Source organism: Triturus cristatus, chromosome 2_1 (assembly GCF_964204655.1).
Source record: "Triturus cristatus chromosome 2_1, aTriCri1.1, whole genome shotgun sequence".
NCBI classification, from domain to species: domain Eukaryota; kingdom Metazoa; phylum Chordata; class Amphibia; order Caudata; family Salamandridae; genus Triturus; species Triturus cristatus.
In genome coordinates this window covers 394,989,336-395,014,928 of record NC_140581.1, presented here as the reverse complement: position 1 = coordinate 395,014,928, position 25,593 = coordinate 394,989,336, and the positions used below count along the sequence as shown (strand labels likewise).

The 25,593-nt window shown below is 43.2% G+C and overlaps 1 protein-coding gene across 1 annotated transcript in view; it reads left to right on the top strand.

Annotated features, from left to right (window-relative positions):
- DIMT1 (DIM1 rRNA methyltransferase and ribosome maturation factor) overlaps positions 1–22,297 on the top strand; it is a 177,012-nt gene extending 154,715 nt beyond the window's left edge. The window contains exons 10-12 of the mRNA XM_085631601.1: positions 14,236–14,299; positions 14,678–14,784; positions 21,428–22,297. Coding sequence (XP_085487727.1) covers positions 14,236–14,299; positions 14,678–14,784; positions 21,428–21,470 — 214 coding nt within the window. The 3' untranslated portion in view covers positions 21,471–22,297. The remainder of the gene's footprint in view (positions 1–14,235; positions 14,300–14,677; positions 14,785–21,427) is intronic.
- Positions 22,298–25,593: the final 3,296 nt, after the last annotated feature.

Below are 25,593 nucleotides of genomic sequence, written 5' to 3'. Positions count from 1 at the left end.
GCCCCCTCTCCTGTCGCCACCTGTCCTCCAGTGTCCCCGGCATAACGTTGTCTGTGGAGCTGCCCTCAACCTGGTGATCTACAAGTGGGCGGTCCTGCATTCAGCGGACGCCTGCCTGTGCACCGTCCGGAAGAGGACCTGTGCCCTGTCGGGGGCCCATCTGAACAGTAGTTCACCGGCGGTGAGTGAACTTACCCCCGCGCTCAGCAAAGGCGTACAGAGAAGACTGAGGTCCTCATCCTTGCACTATCCCCCACCACTTGGGACAACACCTGGTGGCACTCCGCCATCGGAAACCCACCCACCCCTACTGACCACACCCAGAACCTCGGCATCCTCCTCGACTCCTCCCTCACCCTGATTTGCCAGATTAATGCCGTTTCCTCCACCTGCTTCACCTCCCACTGCAAGACCTTGAAGGGGATCCCACCTGAAGCCAGAAAGACCGTCACCCACACACTCATAACCAGCAGACACGACTACGGAAACTCCCTCTACCCTGGATTCAACACATCCCTGCTACACAAACTCCAGACCATCCAGAACAGCGCTGCCAGACTCGTCCTCGGCACCCCACGACATGAGCACATGACCCAACACCTTCGAGACCTCCACTGGCTCCCCATCGAGAAAAGAGTAACGTTCAAGCTACTCACCCACGCCTACAAATCACTCCACAACCTCGGAACCAAATACCTCAACGAAAGAGTCTTTTTCCACGTACCCAAAAGAAACCTCGGCTCAGCCGTACTCGCCCTAGCAGAAACCCTGTGCATCTGCAGAACCAGAGCAGGTGGAAGAGCTTTCTCCTACATCGCGTCCAAGGCCTAGAATAAGCTCCCAGTCAACATCAGAAACTCCACTAATCTACACACCTTCAGGAAGAGCCTCAAGACCCCCCTCCTGCCCCCAGCGCCTTGAGATGCTCACGGGTGAGTAGCGCGCTTAAAATTCCCTGATTGATTGATTGATTGATTGATACCAGACACCCCAGGCTAATCCCAGGATGCCACATTCCTTTCCACCCACTGTCCCTACCCTCCTGAACAGCTTCTGAGGCAATCCAATATGGTGTCATCAACTGTTATTTGTGCCCAGCTCCTCTGATAACCCAACTCCACCCCTAGCTCATATCACTGCCAGGGACTTTCCCACCAAAACGTCAAAGGGGAGAGCCCCCTGCTGTGTTGGCTCCAAATGTCTGGGCTTCCTCCTTTGTTCAGTGAGCCTGGGCTGTCCCAACTCCAGTGCAGTGTGATTTCTAATTACCAGATGCAGATTTTCCTCCCTGTCCTTTCCTTATCAGAAGCTGAGTGGAGCACTGAAAATTGCTCCTGTTATGTGGTGAGGCCTTTGTTCCCTTTGCTGGGGAGCAGAGTGATTAACATGGCCTAGCAGGGTGACAGTTTGATGCTGAGCCAGAGAAATAAGAAAGTTCTTTATGGCCCTTAAGGTATACATGTATGTTCTTGGGACCTGCAAATCCATACTCTGTGTGCAAGTTTCATTCCAGTTTGACATCTCTCTGGACTGTGTAGGCCAAAAGAGCGTGAGACTGCAATTTAAGGCAGATTTTCTCCTATATGTATGATGCAGTAACACTACAGAAAATCCAGCAAATCCTACTTGACCTACCATGGGGTGCCCTCTAATATTCTAAGGCCTACCCTAGGTCAACATCTATCCTTGCAGTCCCATGCTACGCGTGCTCAGTTATCTGGCTGCGCATTATAGTAGTCTTGTATGCACAGCCCGCACATGCATGTTCACTTATAAGCAGTCCAGTGCCCTTTATTCTAGGTGTGTCGTAGAGGACTTATCTTAAAAGGCAGGCACTGGTGGTAATTATGTGCAGTTTAGTTACCATGTGACTACTGTGACTTAGACTCGAGTAGTGAGACCAACCTGTAGCAAAGGGTGATTAAAAAGCTAAAAATCTGGGTGGCCTAAATATACTGAACCCTTTTTGCGACAGTTTGGGTGTACCCTGCAAAAATTCCAGGAATCACCCCTCTCATGTCTCAAATTTAATCAAGCAAACAGTCCAAGGTCTGAGATACCTCTGATGGGCCCATACTTGCAAAATACACTTGAGCACACACACAATCAAATCAAACACTCCAGAACCCGGCCCCAGTGCACCCACCACAGTCAGTGGACCAACTAGCTGGAAGCCACACATTCCCAACCAGGTGTAATACCCACAAGATTGTACCAAAGTTGCCAGTGACACCTAAGGCGACACACCACCGTAACCCCCGGCTTCCTTCCCAGAAAACACCTACTCATCAAAAGCTTCCTGCTCCAGTTCGTGGTTCCTAGGTCTATACTACGCTATGATCAATGTTCCCTCTAATATTTTTCCTCTGTGTGCGGCAGTGTAAGGTCTATGTGCGCGCCAAATATCACTCCAAACGTTTGCTTAAAAAAGTGAAAAGACAGTGCATTTTTTCATGAACAGATCCAAGTGAATGTTGTTAAGGCAGGTTTGAAACCGTCCCACATGTCAATTTGAGACCTTGGCAGCTAAGTCGCTGAATTTCTTTTCTTAATAGAGCTGGGCTGCGGGGTGATTGTGTGCATTTGTTGAAGTTTTCATGTTAATTTCAGCTCATGATGGACACTGCGATTAACATAAACTTTAACAAATGCTCTCTCTGAGCAGGAAAAATAAAATTATAATAACATTGTAATTATAATTTTACTTTTTGCGGTTTCAGGGCTGGGTTAGGGTAGGGCTGCATCAGGCTTTCGACTAACGCATTTTAATGCTAGTGTCCAAATCACAGCATTAAAATGCATTAGTCACGCATTCTAGCGCCCCTCTGACAATATTGCAATTGAGGCGCACTGCCAATGAGGCCGCACCAGCATGCTAAAATTGTCTAACATATATGAGCATGCAACTGTGCCTTCATATTTAAATTGCTATGCGTCAGAGATAGAATATTCATGAACAGCGCTGAGCAGGCCTGGCCACTAGCAATTTTAGGCAACAATAAAAATGTCATGATAACTCCGGTGATTAATGTTCTTCCTAGAGAGAAATGGAGTTTTGTCAAGTGGAAGTTTTGACTCATGGAAAGGTAGCGCAGAGGGCTAATTTGCCTGCTGCAATAACGTGTACCTTCCAGATCACAAAGTGCACAATATGTTAATGGGTTAGTGGGTTACTGCTTTTGTCAGTGAGATCCTTTTGGTACTTGCAGTTTATAAGTCAAAATCCTAAAATAGAACAGTGAGCTATTAACTTTCATCTAAGAGCTGCGTGTTTCCCCCAGTCTGATTACCCTATTGTTGCAAAAAGGGTTCATTTGAATAGAAATCAATTCTGGTTATTAAAGAGAACCCCCAATCATGGTATTACATTCTAATTTCAGTGTGTTTCTCCAAACCAATCACTATTAAACTATACTGCGTACTAGTATGGATGTCATGTCACTCCTACACCTTGTAGTCCTTTGTCTTATGTTACATTTTCTATACAGAGATTTACACACATATGAGTAATTGTCTCTATTTAAGGAGTGTGATGTAAAAGTGCTCTGCCACCCTACACTGGTATGAGCGGTGCTGTAAATTAAGTTAAATTCATCTGAGCGAGAGTATGGTTATGGAGACTTGAGGGGCACTGTTAAAGGGTGGTGGTGAGGGAATCCGTGGCGGAGGGAGTCATTGAGAGGGCACCAACAAACATTGTTGCACAGGGCTCCACCAGCCCTCATGCCAGCCTTGAACTTGAGGCAAGGCTGCCTCACCCATTTGGTCCCTCCGTTGGCCTTATTCGTGATCAACCACATCCAGATCCGGAATTCCTCACAGCGTCGGGTCGCAATTAGAGAGGGAACGGGTCCGAGGAAGGGGGCAAAAAAGGTGCCTAACCGTGATCAACAAGAAGAGAGGGGTGAAAGGTGACTCAAGAGGAGGTCGATTTAGGGCAGTGGTAAATCCGGCGGCACAAGGTGCTGACCAGCAGGGTGAAATCAGTCTGGGAGGCTTTCAACAACCGCAAAATGGACGATCCAGGACGTGGACCCCAAATACCTCACCACAAAATGGCGGGACTGCAAGCAAACAAAAATCCAGTCGAAAAGGCCAACAAGAAAAACATACCCCAGGAGCAAGTCTGAGTGGGTCTGATCAGCATTGCTCAGAGATAGTGGGGTAAGGGACAGTGGCGTGTCGCAAACTGGATTAGAGTGTAGTGTTCTGGAGTGGCGTGCATTAGAGTTGAGTGGAGAAGGGTGAAGTGGAGTGTCATCGTATAGCGTACAGTGTTGTGGAGGGAATAGAGTGGCGTAGAGTGGAAGGGCGTGGAGTTGAGTGGTGTCAAGTGGAGTACAGTGTCAGAGTTGAGTGGAGTGGCATAGTGTGTTGTGGAGTGGTGTACAGCAGAGTGGAGTGGCATAGAGGGTGTTGGGTAGAGTGGAGTAGAGTGTTGTAGAGTAAAGTGGGGTAGAGCGGAGTAGATAGTCATAGAGTGGAGTGGAGTAGAGTTGAGTAGCATCAATTGGAGTGGAACAGTGTCGCAGAGCAGAGTGGCATTGAGTCAGTGGAGTGGCATTGAGTAATGGAGTAGTGTATCATAGAATAGAGTGAAGTAAAGTGGAATGGAGTGGCATATAGCCATCCACAAATTGTCTGTGGGCACATACACACAAAATATTGTGAAACAACCTGCTCAAACATGTAACAGTAAGACATGCATAAGCCAACTGCCCACAAACACTGGTGACTGCCACTCATACTCACCTGCACATTTTGCAATATTACATCACTAGCTGTAGAATAATTTCAGAGACACAACAATAGTACACAACTTCCATAAAAATTGTACACTGCCACACTCAAGGTGCTCTCTTCTTATACAGATTTCTGTTACACTCAGCCATGCACTGATTTGTTACAGATGTGCCCTACATATTGAGACATACACACACTTTACTGTTGACATAGAAAGGGCCCCGCTCCCCCCTACTTGGGTGATGTGGACTGGAGCCACTGCTGTGTCTTAAGTAGGGCACTACTGACCTCTCAATGAGCACATTCACTTCCTTCATACTATCCTCACCCCTAACATATGTTTTAAGTAGATGAGTTGTTTTTTTGTGTTTGAAAGCTTTATTGATCAAATTGAAAGTAAATAAAGATATCAGCAAAAACACAGGAAAATTCAAAGATAACAATATAACAAATAAGATAGCTGATACCTGGCATTTTATATAAGAAGGGGAGAGGAAGGGGAAAAGGAAAAGAAATCAAAAAAGAAGAAGAAAAGAGAGAATATTAACATTCTAATAAAAGAACATAAGAAAGAAGTGAAGGACAGAGGTGATACATTTTAAGGGGGTTTAACATTTTCAGAAGTAGTATGTGAAACATTCTTTAAAACCATTTGGTCCAAATAGGCTGTGAGGGGCAACCAGAAAAGTTCTCTATGAATAGTTGGGGTACACGAGGAGGCGAAAGCAACATCTAGTCTATGAAAATGGCAGAGAGTATTCCACCAATGATGTATGGAAAGCTGTGTGAGGTTTTTCCAGTTAGAGGAGATGTGTTGAAGGGCAAGAGCAAGCATGAGATCAAAAAGACCACGACAATGTGGTGAAAGGTCTAAAGAATCAGATAGGCTACCAGCAAAGAGGATAGGCATAGAATAAGGAGTGGAAATTGCAAATAAATGAGAGATGTAGGACCAAATCTTCTCCAAAAATTTAGAAACTGTAGGACAAAGAAAAAGATGAAAAAGGTCAGCATTAGAAAAACCACAAGTCCAACAATTAGAGTCAGAAGAAGCAGAAAAACGTGATAAAGAACCAGGGGAAAGGTAAAGCCTGTGATGATAAAAGAAGAACAGATATTGGGTAAGAGAAGCGGAACAAGAAATGTTTAAGGATCTGGACCAGATCCTATCCCAAGAAGAAATAGACCATTCACATCCCAAATCAGATTCCCAGGAAAGTTCTAGTTTAGATTTAACACGATCTGGATTAGGGGCCGAGAAAAATTTATAGATTAAAGAGGCTTTAGGAAGAGTAAGAAGTATTTTGAGGAGAGGATTTTGAATAGCAGAAGAGAATGAAGGAGGAAGAGAATAGTATCTGTCGAGAATAGTTGCCATAAGCGAAGTGAAATTCCGCAAAAGGGATCGAGGACAATGAAATAAAGATTGAAATTGGGGAAAAGAACAAGGTGAAACTCCATCAAAAACCTGTTTAACCCATGAGATACCTTTTAATCTCCAAGCATTCCAAAAAATGGGTTTGTTGTTTAGAAGTGAATTGTGCCAAATAGGAGTATCTAAAAAAGATACACGGGAAATAACAATGGGATGAAGTAAAGGTTTCAATAAGGAGCAAGTATATGTGAACAAGGGGAAGGAGGTGTGAGAGGTTTTGGCGGAAAAATGTAGAACCTCATCAAAGGAGAAAGGTAGCAATAAGATTTGTTCAAAGGATAACCAAAGAGGAGTAAAGGGAGAAGGGTCTGACATAAGCCACCTAGAGGCCTGGCGTAATGAGAAGGACTTGTGATAAAGACGAAAATCAGGGAAGTTAACTCCACCATTAGATTTTGATTTACGAAGGGATGATAAAGCAACCCTTGATTTTTTGTTTTTCCAGAGAAATCTAGAAAGGCACGAGTCAATACGTTTAAAGTAAGTAACAGGAATGTGGACGGGGAGCATGGAGAAAGTATAAATTAAAATTGGTGCAATCATCATTTTAATCAAGTCCAACCGCCCCCACCAAGAGAGAAAAAAAGGGGATTCCAAGAAGAAAATGACTTCTCAATTCGAGACAGAGCAGCAGTCATATTTAGTTTAATTGAAGAGGCAATGGAGTTAGAGAACCATATACCTAGGTATTTGATTTTCGAACTATTCCAAGCAAAACAAGTGGAGGAGAAGAAATGTGGAAGACAGAATTTCGGAAGAGGAAGAATTTCAGTCTTATCTGAATTAATTTTGTACCCAGAAACTTGTGAAAAAGAGCTGAACTCAAGTAATAAAGAAGGGATAGAAGTTTCAGGGTCAGAAATAAATAAAAGAATATCATCTGCATAAGCTGAAAGTTTCAATTGGCAACCACCATAAGGAAAACCGGAGATGGAATTGTTGTTGCGAATAGAAGTCAAAAAAGGTTCAAGGGCTAGAACAAAAAGAAGTGGAGATAAAGGGCATCCTTGACGAACACCACGTTGGAGAGAAAAATAAGACGATACACGACCATTAACCAGGACCGAAGCCTTAGGATTAGAATATAGTAAGGAAACAAGGGATCGAAAATTAGGACCAAATCCATGCCAACGTAACGATGCAAACAAAAAAGACCAATCGACTCTGTCAACACCCTTCTCTGCATCAACAGAGATAGCCGCCAGGGGAATTGAAAGAGAAGAGACTTTATTTAAAACGTTGAGAAAGAGACGGAAATTATCAGAGGTAAGTCTACCCTTAACAAAACCACATTGTTCCTTACCAATAAGATGGGGCAAAAGGGGGTCTTAACGTAAGGCAAGCAATTTAGCGAACAATTTGTAATCCCCATTGACTAAAGAGATCGGGCGATAATTTTTATAGAATTGAGGATCACTACCTTCTTTAGGAATTAGGCAAATAGTGGCCTCCTGAAAAGTACCATCTGTCTTACCAGATGAATAAAATGAGCAAAAAAGCGGTAGAAGGTGAGGGAGTAATAAATCAGAAAAGTGCAGATAAAATTCAACTGAGAATCCATCTGGTCCAGGCGATTTTCCTTTAGTGAGAGTATTTAAAGCTTTGGAAAGTTCATTAAGGGAAAGGTCTGCTTCAAGATCAAGAATATTAAGATGGGACGTAGAAGGGGTAGGAAGCTTATCAAGATAAGTTTGAATAAGAGAAGGGGTGGGGGAGATTCTGGGGTATAGAGATTTTGATAAAAAAGCTTGAATTCATCAAGAATATCCTGATCCTTATGAAGAAGAGAATTATCGGAACAGTAAATGGAATCAATAAGAGTACGCTCCTTATGCGTTTTGAGGTAATTAGTGAGAAGTTTCCCTGATTTATTGCGACCGCCATAATAACGGGTGCTACTGCGAAGGAGTATCGATGAAGCATTGTCGGTAGTGGTTTTATTAGATGCAAGCTTAGCTCGTATGAGTTCCGGTGAGATGGTTTTCCTTAAGGATATGTAAAATTGGTCCAAAAACGTAATATGAGCCAATGTAGTTTTCCGGTGCTGAAGAAAACGTTTCTTTTTCTTTGAGACAAAATCAATAATAAAACCTCTTGCGGTTGCTTTAAAAGAGTCCCAAATAATGTGGGGTAAGGTACCAGAGTCGCAATTAAGCAGAAAGAATTCATTTGCAAAGGAGCGAAAAGAGGAGGAGAAAAGGGGATCAGTAAGAAGGGAATTATTAAACCGCCATCAAGAGGATTTGGGATGGGGAGGAAGTAAATCAAGGTCCGTCACAAATTAGGCATGATCTGAAATAACAATGGGTTCGATAGAAGAAGACAGTAGACTTTGAGACAAAGATTGAGAGAGAAATATATAGTCAAGACGGGAAAGAGAAGCATGAGGAGGAGAAAAAAAGGAATAGTCAAGCGTATCAGGGTGGGAAAGTCTCCAAGAGTCAATAAGGTGTGTTTGAGAGATAGTGTCAAGAATTGCTTGTGGGACTTATGAGGAATAAAACGAACTGTAGACTTACGATCGAGAAAAGGGTCAACGATCTGGTTGCAATCACCTCCCAGGATAAACATATCATGTCTAAATTGAATACATTTTTGTGTAATTACAGGCCAAAAGGAACATTCAGGTTGTGTAGGGCCATAAAGATTAAGAACAGTTAAAGGCACAGAGTTAATTAACAACTTAGTTAATATCCATCTACCTTCAGTGTCATTTTCTTGCAATATAACTTTACATTTCAATTTCTTATGACATAGCATGACAACACCATTTTTTTTATTAGTGGATGGTGAGAATAAGACCGTACCCTCCCAACTTCTTTTTAGTTTAAGTGACTCAACTTCTGTAAGATGAGTTTCCTGTAGAAGGACTATGTCAGGATTATACGAAGCCAGGTGGGAAAGGATTCTCTGTCTTTTAATAGGATTAATAAAACCTTTTACGTTCCAAGAAACAACTCTGAATGCAAAAACGATAAAAATGTAAAGGGAACAAAGTCAACAATGATAAAAAGATATAAACGAATGTCAAGAAAAAGAAGAGGATGATGAGAAAGAGTAAGCAGAGAGAACGGGATGAAGAAGAGAGAGGAAACAAAAATTAAAAAGTTATATGAAGAAGAGAAAAAGACAAGAATAGGAAGAAAGAAAGAAAAATCCAAGAGAAAAGAGGGAAAGTAGGGAAAGGGAAAAAAGGAGAGAAGCAAGAAGAGACAGTACATATCCAAAAAGGATGACTGAGAGTAACATACCTGAGGGGAACAAAGAAGGGATAATGGGGCAGCGGTGACACACAACAAGACGAACCACCTGAAATTGGGAGACCGGACCAGGACAAGGAGGAGATAGGGAGGACACCATGTGGATGGAAGGGACATAAACAGATCTGTATGGATAGAGAAAAAACATTAAAAGAACATTTAGGGAAAGATGACAATCAGCAAACATGCAATGAGAAGTATGAGGAACCTGAGAAATGTATGCGCCTAAAACGTGCAGTTACTAAAAGTAGCAAGCAAAGAAAACAATGCTAAATCTATATAAAACAAAGAGCAACAGACAAGAAACAACCTTATAACAATTAAAAGGAAAAATACAGGAACATCAACAGGAACCCTGCAAAGAAAAGAGAAAGATTAAATGGTCAACCATTGGAAGAATTAGCAGTATCCATGTTGCTGGTAGTATGGAGGTGGATAAAGTTTTTAAGTTCCGCAGGGTCTTTAAAAGGCCATGTTTGATTTTGATATGTCACTTTAAAAATGCATGGGTGGAATAATCCATATCTGGCACCAAGATGATGAATAAGAGCACAAAGATTCAGGAATTCTTTTCTTCTAGATGCTGTAGCATTAGAGACATCTTGAGACAAAAACACCTTCTGTCCCAGCCAGGAAATTTGATGTTTGGCTCTAGCTGCAGAGAGGACTGAGGGAAGAACTGTAAACTTCAAAAGAAGAATGATGACGCCACGTGGTTTAATTGGGGTTGTTGATGAAGATAAACGAGGGCCAAGTCTATGAGCTCTTTGAATACTAAGAGAAGTAGTGGTTGGCATGTCCAAAAGTTTTGGAAGAAAGGAGGAGAAGAACGCCACAGGATCATCACCCTCCAAGGATTCCGGTAAACCATATATGCGTAGGTTATTCCTCCTATTTCTGTTTTCTAAATCCTCAGTGTGTTGTTGAAGACTGAGAATCTTTTTTTCCAAAGAGGAGATTCGTTGAGAATTAACCTGTATCTCTGAGACTTGCTGGTCGACCGAAGCAACTCTGTTATCTATTGTCGACCACTTATCCTCAAGAAATTGCATTTTATTGTTAGTTTCCTCCACAAACGGCCTCAAAGCGCGTATTTCCTCCAAGAGCAGTTCCATTGAAATGGGAGATGGAGGTTTGTCAGGAGATGGAGGATCTTGTTTCAAGCGCTTGGATGAAGCTATAGACTGTGAGGATTTGCTTGAGGTAGATTGTGTCGAGGAAGTACGGGCAGAGGGTACCCCAGCCATTAGGCGTGTATTAGAGGAGGAGTCTGATGATGAGGAAGTTGGAGGTACTGCCAAAGAAGTACGCTTCGATGGTAGAAAAACAAATTGCGGTTTGCGCAACTTTCCCATAGATAGCTGTCATTTAGCATGAGAAAAAAAAAGAATGATGGACAGTTGAGTGGAGGCAACGGGATCAGAGAAAACCCGAAGAAAACTGTCCAGAATTTAAATGACAGAGGCCCAAGAATAAAATAGTCACAAAAATGTATGACGCACCATCAACAGTGAGAAGAAAGGTGTTAAAATAACAGTGAACGTGGTGACCAATGAAAACCAAGAAAAAAGTTATTGTCCTGTTGAATAAAAGGATACAAAGTAATTCACAAAAGTCAAATATTTCTTTGAGAAGGCAGCAGTCCAGGCAAGCGAGGAAAAACGCCAGACACATGCAGAGAGTCAATGAGCAGAGATAGAGGTGTTCCTGTCGGGAAGCAAGTATCAGGCGAGAAGGGAGGTAAGCTGACCATGAGCAATACTTATAAAGCATGTTGGAGTGGGGGTTTATAGCTTGTGCCACATATTGAAAGGAGAGTACAGCTTAGCATAGTTTAGCGTCGCGTTACGCTGGAAATCATGAACAATGTCCTGAAGAGGAAGCAGCACACATGTTATCAAGCCATTTGGAGACATGAGGCAAAACAAGCAGCTGGTACAAAGCCTGAGTGCCTGCCGTGACACGGAGATCGTTTACCGAAACGCGCGCCTAAAATGGCAGCCGTACTGAGGTAAACAGCTTCGTGGCAAAATGAGGATGAAGCGCGATGCGCGCAGAGGTGCAAACTGCTCACCACAGTCCCCAAGCATTCTGGTTCATGATGTTGTAAAATTCGATGTTGAGACCTGACGGGAAATGCACCGGCAAGATGAAAGTGCGTCCCGAGTCGGCAGAGCGGATCCCTTAGGCGGCCATCTTGTCAGGCGCCTTAGCCACGCCCCAGATGATTTGTTTTTGAGCATGCACGCTGCAAGTATGTCTTGGAGGTCATGCAGTTATGGCATAATATTTATCACGTCTGCTATGACTGTTTTAAAATGGTAACTAATCAGGATGGGGTATTAAACTAGGAATAACTGACAAAATGTTATTGTGCTCATACATGGTCTGCATTTTCTTAAAGTTGCATTAATGGCAGGTGTCAGTAAGTCTCTAAAATAAGTACAGATGAACAACCATATCACATAAGTTGTTTTCCTAGTAACAAAAACTCACAAAAAGGTGAAAACTGAAGTTCCCCACTTCGCAAGGCAATATCACAGTGATGCATAATGAAAATTAATCGAGTCCATATAGCTGTTACCTGAGGTCCATCAGTTCAAATGAAGGGCTACATTTACAGACTGTCCCTATGGCTCCAATAAATGTCCTATCTTGCTGTTGACTTCTCTAAAGAGGAAAGTGCTGGCAGCCATGATATGGTAGCAGGTACAGCTTTTGTAGGTAGAAGTTGTCCCAATTAAATATGGCGTTGGCGCTAGACCCAGTATGAGCCATGAACTGCACGCACAGTTGAGCGTTCACATAAAAGATTGTACTGTGCCAGTTAGATGCCGCGTTTGTAGGCTTCCTGCATTTCTTATCTTAATAGAGCGCAGCTGTGGGGTGGTTGTCCCCCTTTGTTAACATTTTCATGTTAATGGCAGCGTCCATGAGCTGCAATTAACATGATAACTTCAAAGAAAAAGGCACAGAATCGCACCCCACAGCCCAGCACTATTAAGAGAAGAAATGTAGCAAGTCTACAAACACAGCGTTTGCTTTTAGGTGATTCTAAAAAGCACACACTGTGTTTGTTGCTGCATTTCTTTTGTTGTCCAGAGTGTGGCTGCAGGGCATATCGTGTGCTTTATTTAAAGCATTCATGTTAATTGCATGTTAATTGCAGCTCGTCACGCTCTGCAATTAACACGAATACTTAAACAGAAGCACACAATGAGCCCCACCGCCGCACTCAAAACAAAAGGAATTTAGCAAAACGCCTCTTCCTCAGCATGTTAGAAATGGCCGTTTTTTGCGCTGCTTCGACGGCGCGAATGGTCTTAGTCACAACAGTGCGCGCTCGGGGGCACTGAGGTGCGCGGGCGCGCACATTCACGGGAACACTGGCTATGACCATGTTGTAACAAAAATTGGAACTTCGAGTATTACAGTTAATGGTTGTTACTTTGTACTCATCTGCTGGTCATGCTTGTAGTAGACCCACAGCTTCTCACAGGCAACAAGCGATATATATATATATATATATCACACCACACACACACTCTCTCTCTTTCTCTCTCCCCGCCTCCCACAGTTCTACTATGTTGGCCAAATACCAGTTGCAGCATTGCATTCACGGGCTGGTTAAGGGAGTTCCAGCAGAAGGTTTGGCTGTAATCCCCCAAAGTCGATCATGAAAGAGGATTTAGTAGGCTGCCTCCTCTTGCAGGCTGACCAGGTTTGGCCCATCAGCAGTAACCATATTGTGATAAGTGGCTGGATGAACAAATAGATTGTTTTGGTGATGCTCTGTGAACTACTCTGCTGCTGGTTTAGTAAGCCCAAGACAAACCTCTGCTCTAAGCTGACTGTTAATGAAAAATACAACAGAAATGCTAGCATTGTATTATTTGCACCCCATGTTCAGAAGGGACAAATTAACCTTACAATGGCTTATTAGTCCTCAAAAGTAGATAATTTAAAGAAAAGAAAATTAACTTGTATTTACAACTAGGTTATCTTAAAAAGATTGCTAAAAATAATCTCAAATAACTAATTTTTATTTGAAAAATGTAATAAAAGACCAGCCATATTTAAGCTTTAAATAAAATGTAAATTGCTGTCTTCGGATTAAGGCTTCTCACCAAGCAGCGAGCCAATATGTAGAGCATAGTTGTTAAGTAAAGTACTCCTTGCAGATATGATGACTGGGCAGGCAGGCTTTCTGCCTGTCTGCACTCGGCTAGCCTGTGAGGGGAGTGGAGAGGTAGCAGCCAGCTCTCATTTGCTTATGGGAAGGGCCTTGCCATCCCACAAACAGCCTGCACAGATTTGGGAGCAACCATAATGATAAAAATGCACTTCTACTGCAATCCAGGCACAATCCCCCGTCTATATTCTGCAGTGAAAATACTCCTTAGTCTGTCAGATAAAACTAATCCTCAATGAACTGCCTGGAGGTCAGTGAAGAGTTATTTCTTACCTGGGCTAATCCCAATTGTTAATGAAAACTTTCTTCAGGTAGCTTCAAATGGCTGCAATATTCTGGTCCAAACAAACCGAGGGGTGAAAGGAGCTGACCTCAAGTACCTCCCTATATTTTGTATTCCTCATCACATGAGATCTCACAGACAGTAAAAGCTTTCTGGAGCCAGCCCAGGTTGTGGACAAGTGTATTGTAAGCAGCCTTGCATATAATCCTGGTTAATGCTCTCCGATGCCACTGATGTGTGTAGAGTTGTAGCACTTAGACATTATTTATCGTTTACCTTCTGACATTAAAGCTGCGTCACCTTTGGTTATTTATGTTTTTAGATCCAGTGCAGTGCAAGAATTATTGGAGAAAAATTACAGAATCCATTGTTCTTTGCATAACATTGTAAGTAAAAGCAAAATACAAAATGCTAATACAAATGCATTGTATTCCAGTTTGTTGTAGCCTTAAAGGATAAGAATGCACTTGTTTGCTTTAAGATGCTAAAGAAATATTGTTAAATAGCCTTGTGCTTGCTGCCGAATCACTTCATAACGTATGATGAAGTCTAGTCATTTTCAGAATATGAATTTATAAAATAGTCAGTATAGACTTAATTCAATGTTTGTCGCTAATAGTAACTCCTCTTTCTGAGGACAGGCATTTTTGTAATGTAGGTGATCAGTGAAGAATGAATGTATTAAGAGCCATAAGAAAACTTTGCTAATAAATTATTTTGCTGTGCAGCTATGTGACTAAATCTATTGTTTCTTTTTTCAACAGTTGATTCCTGAACAGTTTAGCATTGCAGAAAAAATAGAAAGCATTCTCACAGAGACCCATTTCAGTGAAAAGCGCGCACGACAAATGGACATTGATGACTTTATTCGGTAAACCAAACAGATTTTTATTATTTATTTAATTTCTTCAAAATTATCTCATTAGAAGAACACTCCCACGTGATCTGTTTACTATTTTTTGTAAGCAGAATGCCTAAAATATAAGGGGTTAAGGCTCCAGGTTGTATATATATGATTACATTGTTATATAGAGTATAACATGTGATATATGGGTTCATAGCGTTTTGTGTTTGAAAAAATTATGCTGGATTCTGTTGAAGACCTACTCCATAATGCATTCATGGGTAGTGAGTGCTGTTGGAGGCTGCTCACCGGTAAGAAGACTACAAAGAAGCTGTCTTGATTACCCAGGTAATTGCGACTGTGAGAAGTACACAGCACTTAATAAAGCAGCAGATAAGTAAAGATCATAGATCTCTATGTGCATATATTGGCATGAGAGAACTGCACTGGCAGTTGAGACTGTTGAATATCCTTGCTGTAAACATGGTAGGTAACACACTACTCAATGTATATGAAGCTAGGATAATTATGGTCCTTATCCCTAAATCTAGATTTTAAAGCAGCCTTTATCTATGCTAGATGGAGATGTGAAATAATCGACTATATTGGGAGAGTGCAGCAGTGTATAGTGCATTTGTACATGCAGACCAGTGTGGTTTCATTACCTCAGGAAGATAATGCTTTCTTTTAAACATGTTAACCTATTTTAAGGAGGAAGTGTTGAAGAGTGAGCAGTTCCTGTTTCAAGTGCTACCTCAACTGAACTATAGCCCCATGTTTATAGGCTAGCTAGCTGAGACATCTTTGTATACTAAGCCTTTCATGCAGTGTTTAGAGTGTTGTGATCTGGACTGTAGTGCAACATAAGGTTGCCTGCTATCGCACCTCCTGTTTATAGTAGAACTATTAGTCTTGTACACTGTGAATCCCCAGGTAGAAATCTAAATGATGAAGTACTGCATGACGCCTTCCTCAAATGGTGCTTTTCTTAAATGCATATTTTTGCGGATGCGGGGAACAGAAAATGCTGTAACTTCGCTGCTAGGTTTTAGCAACCAGGGATGCCCTTTTGATTATTTGGCCAGAGAGTTTCTGTACACTTTTCCATCACCGCCTTACACTGTTGTTAATTTGAATTTGGCCTATGGTGGAAGCGGGACTTGGTGAAAGCTGGAAATTGAGCCCAAGTTTTTGATCTCGATCTAAAATCCAGACACCGGAGTTACCACCTAACTCTAGCAAAGAACAATGTTTTTTGCATACTCGCCTTTTTAGAGGTAAGTTATTATCCTGAGCTTCTCACGACCATGCACAAGTTCAGTCATTTAATGTCATAAACTCACAGCCCATTGTGATCTACCTTTATTCTATTGCCAGCACCAAATTGATTTTCCACTTATCATTGTTCTAGTTTTGAGGGAAGCAACATATGTAATGTCTTCAACATTATCCTGATGATGATCCTGGAGAGTTAGTTTGTTTTGGTGTCTAAACATCAATGCTTTTATAACCTTAGATAGTCTTCCTCATCTTTTGAAAGGAATCCCCATGAGATAGTGGACTCTCCATGGACTCCTGCCATTTACAGTGTAACTATCTGATGGATGTTTATACTGTTTATGTGCAACAATTTTTTATTATCACTTTTTGAATGTTTATTTCACTGCACCCTCACTCTACTCACTATTGTGGCATCTTGTTATTCTTTGATGATTGTTTGTTTCATGAACACATGCTGTTTCTATCAAGCAATAACTTCTACTTCTTGATGCCCTCCACTTGAATTAGCTAAGTAATGAACTCAGTAGAGCAATTTTTTCATTGACTGATAGCCTACCTGGCACTAAACAAGAATTCTTTCTAGAATCAAATTGAGTAGATCAAGTGTGTTTTAGTCATTAAAGGTTACCCTTGTATAACAGATTCCAACAAACCATGTGGTTTAAAAAATATATCTGTGTTTCCTCTATAGAACAAACAGCAGTCCCTTTACATGTTGATATTAGTGACCTCCCCTGACTTGGTACATATTAGCCCAAGAAACCCATAACAAAAGATTGCATGTAGCTAGCTCTCATTGTACATTATGTCAATCCAAAATGCAACTGACTCCAATCTGGGGTACATACGTCCATTTATGTTTTGCATTTAATTAAAGGTACAAGATCTTTGAAAGAAAAACACATACTTCAAATGTCTTACTTTGTTACAGCAGCCCTTCCTTAATTTTGAAGGATGTTCCTTGATTGTTTTCTTTTGAAAAACTGCACAAAGGAAAGAGTTGTCCTGGCTTATCTGTGGCTTTCCCATTTATTTAGAACCAAGACTAAACCATGCTGGAATGTTTCTTGGTTACCCACGTCTGTTACAGCTTAGTACCATAAAGCTTCACCAGTTCTTAGTAGACCAAAACAAGTTATTTGATTATAGGATGGTGTAGGAAAGTGGAGCATTATGTGGTGTGGGGATTAGTTCTCACCATGTAATACTATCACAGTACCCCAAAGATGGTCCTTGGATTCACACTAATAAATCCTTAGCTCAGTCCTGGTAGAGTGGCAAAGAGCAGTCAGGCTTTACTAGATGAACATGTGGTTAGCATTTCACAGTACCAACAAGGACTATAAGTAATTGACACAACTTGAGAGAAATCCAACACAAATTTATAAAAAATAGTGTATTTTTATCTCAATTTAGACACCAAAACAAACAGAATAGCATACATATAACCGGAGTTATAGATTTTATAAGTAATAGAAAATCAATGCAGTGCAGTAATACCAGGAAACTTGAACATTGTGGTAAATGAGAAAAGAAACACTGGTGGCAATAAGTCACTTGCAGGTCCAGTTGCGTTATACCCTTGCAGGATAAAGGTGATGCGGTTCCCAAGACTAAGCCATGACAGTCAGTTGAATTTTACCTGGCCTGTGGAGCCCAGGTGCACTTGTCCTGGCTGTCCGTGGTGCTGAACGGAAGCCATGGGAGAGCTGCTTTTACCACTGAAACGAATGCTGCGAGGGAAAAAGGTGCAAAAGGACAGCAACGGCGTAGTTGCTGACGTCGGTCACAGGTCGAATGAAGTTCCCTTTTATGGCAGTGTTGAGTAAAGGGGTCTGTTGCTAGACTGGCGACCAACCAGCCTTGGCAGGGGTAAGTAGTGCAAAAAGTAACTTTGATGTCAGGTGGTCCTGCTGTACATGTAACTGCCTGTAACTTTGTGGCAGAACTACAGTTCTGACAATGCACTAACCCATCTGGATGGTGATCCCTCGTAGGGCCTGGTGGCCTGCAAATCTTCGGATCCAGAGTATTGTTTTACCTGCAGTTGCAGGGGACTAGTGCCACTATTCCCGAGGAGTCTGAGGGCACTTCAGGCTTCCACAAGCCAGGGAGTGCCAAGTTTTAGCCAAGGATGAGGCTCTCCATCACGCAGTTCCAAATGTGTTGCCACAGGGACAAAGTATTCCTCGTTTACTTTGATGCTGTAGGCCAAAGTCCTCTTGTTGCTGACACGGGTCTCTTCTGGGTCCTTTCTTGATGCAAGTTGTTCAGATTTGAGGTTCTGGTGTCTGATGGTTGCCTTAAATCCTAGACTGTGGGAGCTGGTAGCCAATAAGCAGCTGGACCTTGCAGCTAATCCCCCCCTCCCTCGAGGTGACCACCTCTGGGGTGCAGGTTTACCTTTTCTAGCCAGAACCCTCTATTCTATCATTCCGAAAGACGGTAGAAATCAAATTGTGGTGTACAGACCAGGCTGCTCACCCTGGAAGTGTGGCTAGACTTCTGGGGGTGTACACCTCCCTGCATAGTAAATTTCCCAACTTCCCAGGTGCAAATGTGCCTGGGGCACGGGGAGGGCTGTTTCCTCCACTGGGAGTCAGCCGTTATGCACATCAGCGGCTGTGCAGCCTTTGAAGCTCACCAACTTGATGTGCCACTTCACTAATGAAAATAAACTTATACCGCGCAACTTAGCCCAATGGGCGTCAAGGCGCCTAACCGAAATTAAATCAACAAAGGAAAGGACAGTTGCTTATTGATAGGCTTTAGCAAAATACCATGTTTTGAGAGCTTTCTTAAAAAGAATCATGGAAGGTAGGGCCTTAATCTCTAATGGAAGGGCATTCCACAACCGAGGAGCCACGTTGGAGAAAGCCCTGCTTCCCCATCTGACTTTCTTAAAGCGGGGGACCACCAGCAGGTTCATCTCTGCAGAACGAAGAGATCTGCTAGGTAAATACCGAGTTAAGAGAGAACCCAAAGCATTAGAGGGAATAGCCCTTAAGGCTCCAAACACCAGAGTTAGCAGTTTGAAAGAAATCCTATACTGGATAGGGAGCCAGTGCAAGCTTTTCCTTGCTAAGGTGGCCGATGAGGCAGTAGGTGCCGCTAAAACAAATCTGGCAGCAGCATTTTGTACCACCTGGAGGCGATGAATAAGGCCCTTATTGATTTCCGCATATAGAGTGTTACAGTAGTCTAATCTTGATCCGACCAGCGCCACCACGATCTGCATACGTGACTGAGGGGAGAGATAGTGTACGATTCTCCTAAGAATCTTGATAACCCCCCAGCAGGTGGCCACTGTTCTGTTCACCTGGAGAGTCATAAACAGTGAGGTGTCAAATATGACACCCAAGTTCCTGGCCGAGTGGGATGGAATAGGGCAGGTACCCAAAGAGGGAGGCCACCACTCATTAGACCAACAATCCTGATCCTTCCCAAAAATCAGGACTTCGGTCTTATCACCGTTCAATTTCAAGGAATTTTGAATCATCCATTCGGAGACTGCTTGCATGCAGCTCCTAAAGTTGAACGCTGATAAATCCTTCGAGTGAGCCAGGGACACCATAATTTGGGTGTCATCGGCGTATGACACGACTTCCATCCCCTGCGATTTCACTAGCCTTGCCAGAGGGGCCACATAGATATTAAACAGGGTCGGGCTCAAAGCCGACCCCTGTGGAACCCCACATCGCAAGACCTTAGCAGGGGAAAGAAACTCACCAAGCTTGACCCTCTGCTCCCTTTGAGCTAAAAAGGAGGACAGAAGACTCAAGGCAGTGCCCATTACTCCTAACTCCCTCAGACGTGATGTTAAAGTCGAGGGAGAGAGGTTATCAAATGCTGCCGTGAGATCTAAGAGGACCAAAACAGTGGTCTGACCCTGATCCACCTTCATTCGGATATTATTTGTCACCATAGTAAGGGCCGATTCGGTGCTATGGCACCTCCTAAAGCCATGCTGGGAATCCTCTAGATATCCAGAGGCATCTAAGAAGGCCGACAAATGATGGTTGAGATGGAGCTCCAGCATTTTCGCAGGTGCAGGGAGCAAGGAAATGGGAACTAGCCTACTAGTTAGGAGGAAGTTATGACCTCCTTACTTCCAAAGCCTTTGTAAGTGACTCATGGGAATGATCACACTGCCTGCCAGGGGGTCAGAATCCTGTCTTAGCGGCAGCTTGCACGGTAAAGCGCAGGCTGGTCAGCCAGAGCACAGAGAAGCTGGGGCAGCCAGGTAGGCAGCCTCTAAGGTGCTATTTGGGTGCATGCCATGTCACCCAGGGCATGAGATTTGTGTCAAGGGTGAGAAGGCATGTTGTTTGATACCAAACATGACCTATTTTGGCGGTACCATAATGGAGTTGCCAACCTCGAGAATGCCCTTGTGGCCGCCCATGTTATTCTAAATACCACTAACACAGTAGTTTCCAGTAGGGAACACCACTATAGGGACATATAGTCTTGCATTTATATGTCCTCACCTTTAATATACTGCACCCTGCCTTCTGGGTTGTGCTTCTGAAATCGCTGGGTCTTAAGCTGCATTTACTTGTTCCGTCACTAATGACAACCTAGTCACTCTGAATTATGGTAGTGCCTGTCATCAGGGGCGTCCTGAGGCATGTTCCTTAAGCTGCTGTGCCTCCACGGTTGTAGCCACTCCTCACTTTATTTATCTGGTGCTTTTAAGGGGATGAGGGCAGTGTACTCTTTTGCGATTACACTTCTGGACACCAGTTACTTGATTTGTTCTTTGCTAGCTGTTTGCTGTTGAATGCTCCCCCACTGGAGTTTAGGAAGTCTTCAGAGCTGGAACGTTAATAGTTCATCAGAAATTGTTTATACAAGTCTGCTCTTTATACTTTTAAAAGGGATCTATTGATATCTGTTCAGATTACAAGTTTAATTACTAGTATAGTTTGTGGGTTGCAGACCTGCCTCTCCTCTTCCCAGGACCAAGAGATCAGAAGCTCCTTTTCTAGGGATTCGTTTTTTCACTGAGCAGCAAAGAAGCCAGAATGGGCTTTGTTCTTAGACCCATTCCTTATCCTCTGTAGTTTAACCCACAACGTTTTCTCCTTTTTATAGGCAAGGCACCAGTTCACACTTCTGGTACAGAGTATCAATGGCAGAACTGTCTTGCCTGTCTGGTACTTTCAGATTGCTTCTATCTCTTCCTTTTGTGATTTCTGCGCGGAGAGACACTGCCTATCTTAAACTGTGTTCTTTTGGGAATGTGCCCTTCTAGTGCTGCAGGGTGGACTCATAAAATAAATGTACCGATTTGGGCGTATGTGCTAATGATTTCTTGCTATATAAAAACAGTAAAATAAAACCACGCTGCGATCTAATCCCAACTGCAATGTGTTCTGTTTTTCAGACTTCTGCATGGTTTCAACTCCGAAGGCATCCATTTCTCCTGAATGAGGCACCTTTATATTAGAAACAAATTACATCAGCAGTAACCTATGAAGTTGTTTTGACTGTTTACCAACAAAAATGTGTTCTGAACATAGGAAATTTATTAGAAGGTTTTTGTGCCCTGTTGTTCTTAGAGAGGCAATAAAATGCGCTGCCCTAGAAGTTGCAATAAAGAAGAAAAATGTTTTCTACAACAGACTGGCCCTGTGAACAGAAAATAAATATATTAGAACAAACAGAGAAATACACTTGAAATGGAATTTCATCGGTTTTTACAAGGCACTTTTACCCCTCGTACGGAGCTGCAAAACCATAAATCTGGGGAACCTTTTTTTCCAAATAAATTAATTTAGGTAAAAGCTAGATGAATTGTGGGAGAGAGATAGAAAGAAGTAAAAATAACTTTTAGCAGTGGTGTAGCATCACTATTGTTACAACTGCAATATAGTTGCCATGGTGAATTCAAATTACATATTTTCCCCGTATATTTTTTTAAGCAATGGTTCTCCAAATTTTGAATATTCTTTGAATGCACATATCACACACGGGAAGGCAATTGATCAGACTTTTTATTGAAGATCCTTTTAGGCTACTTTTAACATGGTCTCCTTGAAACTCATTCCTGCACAAATTGGTCAAATGTGTTGGTATCAAATGCCACCATATTTGCAATGCGTTCACCGTTTGAAAGTCATACTCTTTCAACATGATTGTATACTCGCGGTCCATTGAGCCATAGTGTATTGGTTAATAAAGCCAATAACAAATGATGTGACGTTATTACGAAAATGTTTGTTAATAAAAATAAACACACTATATTCTGTACAAATCTGGTGGATGCTTGTGTTGAAATGTCAACTTCTGAAACACACAGGAAGATTCTCAAATGATTCCTCTAATAAGCAAAAAGATTGAAGTAAATTTTCTTTTTAATATTTCTTACTCATTGTACTCAGTTAAATGAAATGTCGGCATCGCTTACCTTCATTTGTTCCTGCTGAAACTCTCGAGTGCAAAACTGAGATTATGCAATCCCATCATTTGTTTTATTATACTAATTGGGAAAGGTATTGGACTTTGTGTTTCTGCCCCTTTTGAATATAGATTAATTAAAACGTGGGGGTAATTGTAGTGTTGATTCTGCATCATAGGAATCTTCATTGAAGTCATAAATATTATCATAAATCCCCACTGCATGCAGGGACCCCAAAATAATAATTGTCCATAAATTGACATCAAGGGTGCAAATGTCTATAAAATTAGCACAACCTGCAAGAGACTACCCAAGGCTAGATTTTAGATTAAATATAGACAGCCAAAGTGCAGAGATGTCTACTTCATGACTGTATTGTTGCATCTGTATTGAATAAAATGATGACACCAAGTCTAAGAATGCAGGAAAACCACAGCCTTGTAGGCTTACATTGTATAGATGGGATGAACAGTCTCTTGTGCCGTTTTAGGCTCCAGGAGTTTCCAGACCCATGAGTCAGTTTTGCAGAAAGTTTTAACCCTTTAAGGCCAACCAGGCTTTAAATGGTTAAAAACTTATTTATACCTTTGCCGCTGAAAATCAAAAGTTAAACCTGTCAATCATATTTAAAAAAACTTAAACCTTGTGATTGGCTGAATTATGGATCAGTTGTGGTGTACCTGCAGAGTCTGACCTCCCTAGAGGTAAAGGTGGTATACAAGGAGATCCTGCTTCTGGTAATTGCAGGGCATTATCAGCTACATGGATGTCAAACAAGAGAACATTCTTGGTGGTGGAGGCAGATCAAGAGGTTGCAAGCAAACTTGCAATAGGTTTTGTGGTGGTATGACAAACCCTGGAAGGCCTGATGGTAGAGGAGTCTCTTGAGGCGTGAGTGGTAGTGTTTTCTTTGGAGCAGGAGTAACGGGCAAAATCGAATCTCTTGATCAATCTTTATGCCAGTGAGAAATGTGACAGAGTTTACCCTCGGGAGTTCAGTAGTGATGTAGAGTGTATCACCTGTGATAAGGGTTTTGACATCATTAGTTTCCTGGGCCGCAACAAGGCATAACTGTGTATTCCAATCCTGTCTTTGACAATGAATATGTTGGGACCAAAACCTGCCACGTCGTAATCTTTTACATCAACTAGGAATGCCACTGAGAATAGTGGCAATAATGCATCTTGTTACCGTTACTCGACCTCATGTCTTCAGATCTCCCTCTGTGAGAGTCTTTGTGAGAGGCTGGATCCTTTTTTAGACTTAATCTTAAGGACATTTCAGTCTTCTTTTTGTTCTTCGTTGGCCCTCATGTCCTCTAATTTACCATGTAGCCTGCTACCTTCTCTGTCCTTTAATTTTATTTTTTATATTTTCTGGCAAAACTCAAAATTTGTGACTAATTGTGAGGAGGGAAGACACACCACACACACTTTGTGTGTGGCAGTGGTAGGTTTCTTCCTTTACTAAGAGAACGCATTTTAACAGACACAAATCTCTGTAAAATGCAACAAACCAGGTTTAGTCGGTAGATGGAAGATTAAAGTTACATTTTGTGTGATTTTTCTGTGAAAAAATGATGGGTAAAAGTAAAACCTCCAATGTGTTCTGCGATACTTATAAAATGAGTCAAAAAAATGATCGGGGGGGGGCCTGGCCAACCATCATGGCCAACCGGACGTAACGCCGATCGCTCCGCGAGGCCCTAATGATTTGGTAGCTTGCGAGGCACTTGCTACCCCAAAGCCGGGACGCCTGCTCATTGGAGGAGCCCAGGGGTGTGGAGGCTTGCGGACGGTGCACTCGGACCCCACTGATGAGGTTTGCGGGGTGAAAATATCTCTACCGACAGACCCCCGTGGCACGAAGTGCGATGGCGGCTTCCACTGCACTTTGCTGAGGAGGCGCACATCGTTGCACCGTGGCTTGTGAGCCGGAGTCGCCTGCTAGTCTGAGGCGCCCAGAGGTGTGGAGGCTTGCGGGCGGCTGACTTAGATCCCCCTGAGGTGGACTGCGGGGTGAGAATATCCCTACCTCCAGAGTCCGCAGTGCGAGACAAAATGGCGGCTCCTGCTGCGTTCAGCTGCTGAGGCGCTCGCCGCTGCACCGGGACCAGCAATCCTGCACTGTGTGGTCTGCGGGGTGAGTCCATCCCTAACAGTGGAGCCCGCGGTGCACAGCAAGATGGCGGTTCCCGCCGAGACGTCCCGCTGAAGCACTCACCGCTGCGCCGAGGCTTGTGGGGGTCCACACTACCTGCACGCTGGTTGGGAGCCTGGCGACCCCCCCCCCCCTTGCTTTTCCCCGGAGGTGTCCGCCAGTCACAAATCGGCAGCACCTGACTACCAGTCCCCGCGTCTGGAGACGTGAACCTCCAGCTGTGCCCTGGATTGAGGGGTGGGGTTGTCTGGCCGGGCGGAGACACAAGGGAGCCTTCACAGGTGACAACGATGGACACAGAGAGGAGCGGAGGTCCCCCCTATTACACCGCACACTGCCAAAACTAATCCTGACTGATCGGTGCCTGACCCTAAGATGGCGGAGGTCAGGCACCTCTCCATAGATTCGTGAGGAGCCCTTGGGTGGAGACTCCCTATTCCTGATGGTTGTCCTCCTTTGCAGCGACATGTCAATACCCCTGCCTCTATTCATAACCCTCCCCGCAATTGCTCTTTGAGAAGTCACCCTAGCTTCTTCGTCAGGGGGCATCAGAGCTGATCATCGGGATTCCCATGAGCCCATGGAAGGCGGAGCGACCCTGCTGAAGGTGACCTTGAGCTGCTGACTGGGCATAGTACTGACTAGAGGTTTGGACAGCGAGGGACCTCTGGATCCAGATGAATAGCGCAGCGCCCCCGGGAGGCTGGCTACGCTCTCCGGGCCATGAGATGCCTATATCCAAGGAAGAGCGTCTCGGACCTGCCCCCGTTGTACTCGTGAAAACCTCTAGCTGATAAAACCAAAGGGTGGCGGGCTACCCAACCTACACCCCCGCTCTTACACCTGCGATCCCTGGGCCCTACGGTGCATTGCGTCAGCATCTTTGAGCCCCTATCATCCAATACAGAAAGGTCAATTCAGGTGAACAGAGTTGGGGTGCCACGATTGTCACCAGGCTCACCTGCAATTTTTTACTAAGTGTTGGCCCCGA